Consider the following 7,414-nt stretch of genomic DNA (forward strand, 5'->3'; position numbering starts at 1 on the left):
TTTATACGCATATACGACTTCCATGCCAAATCATTAAATTCGATGGCAGAGATTTCAAATGAACTTAGTGATATTCCATAAAAAAACGCTATAGCAATAATTTAGAATCTTTAAGTAACAATTTTAAACAGAGATTTCAAACTCCTTGTTGTCCTTAACCTTCCGCAAATTTCACCGGTATGGTCGACACCTTGCCCTTTTTTTTGCGGTTCATCACTAGAAGACTTATTCTCCATCTTGGACGTGAATGTGACCTTTACGAAAATGATCCTCTATGGTTCTGGTCTGGTTCCGCCTCATCTCAGATTCCTTTATATTCTAGTGAGTTTACTATCTCACAATCAACCATACACTTGGGAATAAGGTTCGTTGCCTACTTCTAGTTGACTTTCACTTATGTTCTTAAATTCAGATTTTTACTTTGATTCGTTCATCCCATACTGGATTAACCTTAAGAATTTTTCACTTTAGCACTCCTTCCAGTCCAACTCACCATTCTTGTAATACTCTTAACTCGTATCTGTCGCTGGAATAGGGTTACAGAGTATTACCGGGGTTTAAGGATCAATCTGATAAAAATTTCAAACGTCATTACATATCAATATTCATAATAAAACTAATTAAAATCATATATATTGTCCCCTAAACAAGCCCTTAAGGCCCGAAATACATATTAAAAATAGGTCGGAACTAAAAAGAAAACTTAGAGAATTTTTCGGAAACATTTAAACTTTTCAACACTGCAAAGGTCACACAGCCATGTGGCCAGGCCGTGTGAACATTCGAAATAGGGACACACAGCCGTATCTCAGCCCGTATCCGTGCTCGTGTAACTCTCTGACTTGGGTCACACGGCCAAGTCACACGCCCGTGTGCTAGGCCGTGTGAGCATACTGACTTGCATTCTTAAAAAGATACAGGGGACACACGACCATGTCACTTGGTCGTGTAAAAAGAGTATGCAACCACCAATTTTAATTTTTTTTATGGTTCTGTCACCTAGCACATCACTCGGTATAACGTGGCCAACACAACTAATCGTCAACTGAGTCAGCTTGCTTCTTGCAAGTCGACGAGCTATAATAGCCACCTTAAATGTACCAAATTTAGAAGTTTATTGGACATTAGAACACTCCCGATTAACCTCAGGATGAATGCTCGGGCGTGTTGTTCTCTTTCAAGGGCACTTGAGGTGTCGTCGAGATAATCGAAATTATCTTCCAACCATTTAATCTTTATTCGGCTACCAGAAAACTTGTCTAGCACCTTGCCTAATAGTTGCTCACAAATGCCACTCCAACCGCCAATGATCACTAATCTTGTAACGACTGACCTATCCACTGGTAAACCGAGTTGTAAAGCTACGTCCTCGAGTGTGATTGTACGCTCATTGCATGGAAGATGAAATGTGCGTACCTTGGGTCTCCTTCTTTCCACCAACGTGTTAATAAGTGTGAGACTCAAGCTACACCCCCTAGCATACGAGACACGTGCAAGAATCCCACCTTTTGCAAATATCATTCAATTACATGCAATGCCCTCGATGATAGATTGTGTATGTATGTCTCTAAAATCTGATCTTAAGCCTAAATATAATAAAAAATAAAAAAAAATTGTAAATTTAATAATGTTAACAACTTAATAATGAATTAGATTAAAATTAAAAAAGTTAAGAATATTTTCTTACCATTTGCAATTGGACACCAGAAATGTGGTTACCATCAAAACGAATAAGAGTATTTACTATTATAGAAATCAATTAAAATGAATAAACTAGAAATTTTAAACAATAAGAATTTTAGAGAAATTTAATGAAAAATTGAGATGAGAGAATTCCAAATTGAGATAATTGAGAAAATTGGATTTGGATGCAAAATGGAGAAAATGGTTTGGTTTATATAGCAAATAAACTAGTAGTTTTGTAGTCATTGGAGTTTTTGACCGTTGGGAATTTTACCATTGCAAAAATGTGCTCTGTAAGACGCGCTTTCAGCCACATAAACAGAAAATGCATCCAACAGGACGTGATCTCTCCAGAATCGGCCTATTTCCCTAAATGTCCCAAAAACGGCCTAAAAATCTTTTTTTTAAATATTTTTATAAAATTTAGCCGAAACTTGTCATTGCTTAAAAAAGCCATTTAAAACTATATGAAAATAAATTAAAATATTTACTCTTTTAAATTAAGAAAATCTTCTAAATCGGTTATAGTGTGAATTAAAAATCTCATAACTTAGTATATTAATTAAAACATAATTGCATGTGTATATAATATATATTTTATTAAAAAACTTAAAAATATACATCATAAAAAAATTTGAAAAATATCAATTAACCTAAAAAAACCAATGTTGTCTAGACTAATCGGTTGGATTCAAATCAACTAGATATCTATTTGGTGAGGTATAAAACCAATTGCCCCGTGAATTAGACTAAAATACAGATTGAACCTATTTTTAATAATTTGAACCGATCGAACCAAGAATAAATAGTCTAATCAATTCAAGTACTGATCTAATTTCAAAAATATTAAAAGAAGCACAGAAGCAGTAAGAAAAGTTGAACGTGAAATGGTCCCGAATGGCAAAACAAGCACCAATATTTCCCTGAGCTTCCCATACTACATACATACATTCAGCTTTGCCAGGCAAAACAAACATCAAGGTTTTTTTATGTGAAAATGGCACCAAGTTGAAGTTGAAGTTCAAGGTTTGTTATTAAGAACAACCATCATTTCAAAGAGAGACAAAAGTTATTGAAAGAAACTAAGAAGAGATGCACATCATTGCCACCGCTTAATGCTCTCCCCACATACAAATTAACCACAAACATTCTCAGCTCCTTTAAGAGCTAACAGAGAGAGAGCACTACAGATAGGTAGCTACCTTGAAGACAAATGAGTCTCTACTTTTAGGAAACTACATCACAGAACATACATAGAAGAAGCAGCCTCCCCAAGTTACACTTCTAACTAGGAAGAGGATCCAGGACAATGGCTGACCTTCTTCAGTAGTCCTTTTATCTCGCTCTCCAGCTTTGCCTTCATCTCCGGAGACAGATTATCCCCCGATTTCTCAAGCATTGATGTCATCATCTCTAGATTCTTCTTTATAACGTCAATGGGAGGTGCGTCACCGAGGCGAGGCATTGCACCGGTAAGCTTTGCAGGCAGCCGGAATCCCTCCATGTGTTGATGAGTGGTTAGAATATTGTTATTCTGAAGCTGAAAATTCGTAAGGGTTGCACCGAAAGGATTGCTCTCCTCTAAACTCCGCAATGCTTTTGCAGCATCTTCGTTACGCATAAAAACAACATGGGCATTACTAGAATCTTTAAGTATCTGAACCTCTGATTCCTTCAAGGGCCCAAACCTGGAAAATGTGGCAACCAAAACTTCTTTTGAAGGCATGGAAGCACCAGGGGTGAATGTCAAGAGGAGAGTGGTTGCAAGGAGTTTTCCACTTGTCCCTGCTCCATTATAATCTATAATCATACTCGGAGTGCCTAAACTAATCTTGCCTTTCCTCCTCCTCCTCCTCTTCCGTGCAGGTTTTCCTGTAGGTGGGACACTGTTTGCCTCCTGTGAATCTTTTGTCGATGTGTTGGGTTCCGTGCTAGTTCCATTTAGGTCTGGTATGTTTGAAGTGAGCACAGGGTTCGGACTGCTGGATGGCGCTCTTGGCTTCCTTCCTCTCTTCTTCTGACCTGATTTGCTTTCAGATAGAAATGAAACCATGTTTGGATTTGTCAGAGGTGCAATAGGTCCACTAGAATCAGGCAGGCTATCATTCAACCATTCTCTGTTACTTTGTTCAGCAATTGTTTCAACAGAATATGGGCCAGTCCCTTGAAAATCTAACATAAACGATCTGGAGCTCGCATTATCTAATAAGCCTGGATTTATAGCACCATTTCCATTTAAATCAGGTATGTTAGTAGCTTCTTTGGTCTCCTGATGCGTTTGTTTCCCGTTAGGTGCTTCAGAGGCCATTGCCTGCGACTCTTTTGCTGATAAGTTACATGCCGCTAAGTTAATATTCCCATCTAACATGCCAGAAGGAGATTTAGCGTTTGATGTTGCAGAGTTTGTAAGCTTCTTTTTCTTCTGCATTTTATTCCTAGGAGAAGTGAGGGGCGAGGAAGTAGGCTTCGTTTGATGTGGATCATTCCCCAATAAGCAAAGATCAGTAACGGTAGCCTCTTTCTGATTAGCCATATTCTTGCAGTGCATCTCATAAATGGACTCATCATGATATGACGAGATTCTGAATCTAGAAAAGAACCACTCAGTCAGACCAAAGGTTTTACTTTCGGTTTGAAACAGGCAATCAACAGCTAGCAAATGTAACTCAGAAAGCAGATCAGCAGAAGATGTATTGCTGAGCTCCGGATAAGCAGTTACATCGTTTCCCTTTATAAATTTCCTATACCATGTTTTCTGGAACCTCTTTGCACTTCTTTTGTCAGATGAAGGAGACCCGATAAATTCCTTAACCTCCTCATGAGAAACTTTCGAAGTTTTAGAATCTTCCGTTACAGGTAAAACTTTACCTTCCAAGTTAACATAAGGATATGATAAATACCTGCTCTTCTTTCGTTCCCTCAGCTCATAGCCCGTTTCATTTCTTAATTCACTGTCATCATCACCATTTTCCACAGAAAGACATGTTCCCTGGTCAGGCCCTTCAAACAGAGTGCTGCTATTACTCAGCTCATAATGAACTTTCCTCTTTCTCTTCCTCGAAGTCAAAGCCTGGTTGCTTGAGAAAACCCCTTCTCCAGCAATGATGTCTTCACAGCTCCCCGGTAAAGCCCCCCAGTTCTCACCTGACACCTTCGCTGTAACCCCATTAGGATTGTGCTGTAACATCTCATTCTTCATTACATCGGATTGTTCCAGCAAGAACTTATATGAGATGCTGTTTCCTTCAGCTAAACCAGCATTGTTATCCCTTTCACCCATTGAACCGCTGCCTGCATTATCTGCATCATATGTCGTTTCCCACAGTTGCTGCAAGGGCAACTGGAAATGTCCTATGGAACAGTAAAATGCTGACAAATAGTTCTGTAGGGCAACGAATTCAAGCATATCAGGCTTTGAAACAACCTGTGCAAAACTCTTGAGTTGACAAAGAAACTTTACAGGCTCAAACTGAGTAGCAGAAAACTCCCCCAGTCGACCAGATTTGCGCTCGGGCATGGAAGCTCCTTCCTTAGTCGAAGAACCATAAGATAAGAACTTATCTTCTTTCAAAATGCATGAACATGTCATCTCCATCTTCAGGCACTTACCAAAATCCTCCACAGCCTTCTCAACTGCACCAAGAAAGCTACGAGCTTTATTCCGTCCAATCATCTGACGGAAGTTCACATGGAAAGGCTTCAACTGAGATGAGCAGCACCAAGCAACACGGCTACTACCAAAGTACCCAACCAGCAACCAGTTTTTCTCCTCACCAGCCAAAGCATACTCCGGCACTTTTGAAGGATCAAAGATCTTTCCTGGCCACCAACTCTGACTTTTGGTTCTTATCCAAACAATATCACCGACATAAAACTTATATTCCTGCCCATCAACCATTAACTCCTCCTTACCCATCATTAACCCAGTACTGTTTACTTCATTTAAAGTACTCGAAAAGTCTACATAAAGCGAAATGTTGTCTCCGGAAACTTGTACATTCTTAACTAAACCAACTCCATTAATCCCCGATCGATCATCTTCCTTAGTCCCCTCATCCTTAATAGGTTCTACAACTGCATTATCCCCAATTCCAGTTTCCACTCTCACTTCCAACCTCTCCTCTTGATCCTCTTTAACATTATCAACTCCATCACCCACTAAATAACCTTCTTCAGTCTCAATGATATTGACACCATTCTCTTTTACATCCATGGCTAAGCTATCTCCACCAAAAGCATTACCATTTTCTTGAAGCTGAACATCCAAAATGGAGCCTAACCCATTACTACTTTCAATCAAAGTGAGCAAATCAGGAGGTTCATAAGCTTCCTCTAGGAGATCCAAATCTGGGTTTTTCGCTTCTAGGGTTTCTGGGGTTTTAGGGTTCTCCATTATCACTATTCTCTAAGTATCTGATAAAGAAAATAATTCAAAAGCCATTCATGCAAATAAAAATTACTAAAACATATTTAATATATATAAAAAAAAGGAAAAACCCAGAATTAAAACAGAGATTATAAGTACCTGGGAAGTCAAAAAGGAACATCTGGGCATTCATACTGAGAGCTGAGTTGACGACGAGTCAAAATGATTCATTTAGCCGAGTTGAAAAAGAAGCTTTGGGCTTTTCTTTTGTGTGGAGTGGGGAAAGGGAGATTTAGAAAATTTAAAAAAAAAAGAAAAAAAGAAAGAAAGAGAACAAAAAAATAATTGAGAAAGAGAAAGTACATTATGAAATTACCGTCTCAAATACAGAAAAAAAGACAAAAAAGAACAGATTTTAATTGTTTTATAAGCCATTTCTGATTTTAAAGATTTTTCCTTCTTCTCTTGAAAAGGAAACAAAACAAAGCTTTTAAAGTCGGGTTTCAATTATTTGTGGATACCTATTTCATAATTCAATCCATCTCACGAGTTAATCTCACGAGTTAACATCTAGTAAGTAGAAAAAATAATTTATTTTACCAAAAATAGATGATCGATTAATTTAAAAAGTTTAAAAAAATTTTAATTGCGGATTCTTCAAGTTGATTTTATATACTTTTATATAATTTTTTTCACTCGCAAAGTGAATGTCATATCATCTAATTTTATATAAATTATTAAAAAATTATATATTCCTCATTTTAATTCTTTAAATACTTCAAATTATATATTTATATAAATATTAATAAATTTTTATAGGTTTTTAGTGTATTTCATTGCATTATATTTTTTTTAAAATAATTTATATTTATATAAATTTTTATATATAGCATTAAATGAATTTTAATATATATATATACCATTGGTCAAATGTTTTATGAGTCTATGTACCTAAGCAGTTATGCTGTAAGCTGTTTTAAAAAAAATTATAATAAGATTTTACTTATTCAGCAGATTACAAATAAATAATAAAATTTTTGGTATAAGTTTCATAATTTTTTTATTCATATTTTATGGCATTTTTTCATTTTCATTTTTGCATTTTTTTATATTTTCATATAATTTTGGGTACATGCCCATCACTTTTTTGGCATCCTCTCATAATTTTTAATATTTTTTAAATGATCCCAAATATATATTTTAAAAATATACCAGAAATTGTGAAAATATGTAAAAATTACGAGAAATTAGCAAAAATTATAGGGGAATAGTAAAAAATATTGGACATTTTCTTCCAAATTATTTTTAGCGATTACCCTTTATTCCATCTGCTATTACAAGAGAATTTTCCTACCTTCCGTGCTT

General features: G+C 36.2%; 1 protein-coding gene across 1 annotated transcript; it reads right to left on the reverse strand.

The window, feature by feature from the left end:
- Positions 1-2,691: 2,691 nt before the first annotated feature.
- On the reverse strand, positions 2,692-6,699 carry LOC107903357 (serine/threonine-protein kinase ATM). The gene is made up of 2 exons (XM_016829372.2): positions 6,209-6,699; positions 2,692-6,096 (listed from the first exon to the last, which is right to left on the reverse strand). The coding sequence occupies exon 2, from the start codon at positions 6,074-6,076 to the stop codon at positions 2,972-2,974; it is 3,105 nt and encodes a 1,034-aa protein (XP_016684861.1). The 5' UTR covers positions 6,077-6,096; positions 6,209-6,699; the 3' UTR covers positions 2,692-2,971.
- Positions 6,700-7,414: the final 715 nt, after the last annotated feature.

Source organism: Gossypium hirsutum, chromosome D06 (assembly GCF_007990345.1).
Source record: "Gossypium hirsutum isolate 1008001.06 chromosome D06, Gossypium_hirsutum_v2.1, whole genome shotgun sequence".
NCBI classification, from domain to species: domain Eukaryota; kingdom Viridiplantae; phylum Streptophyta; class Magnoliopsida; order Malvales; family Malvaceae; genus Gossypium; species Gossypium hirsutum.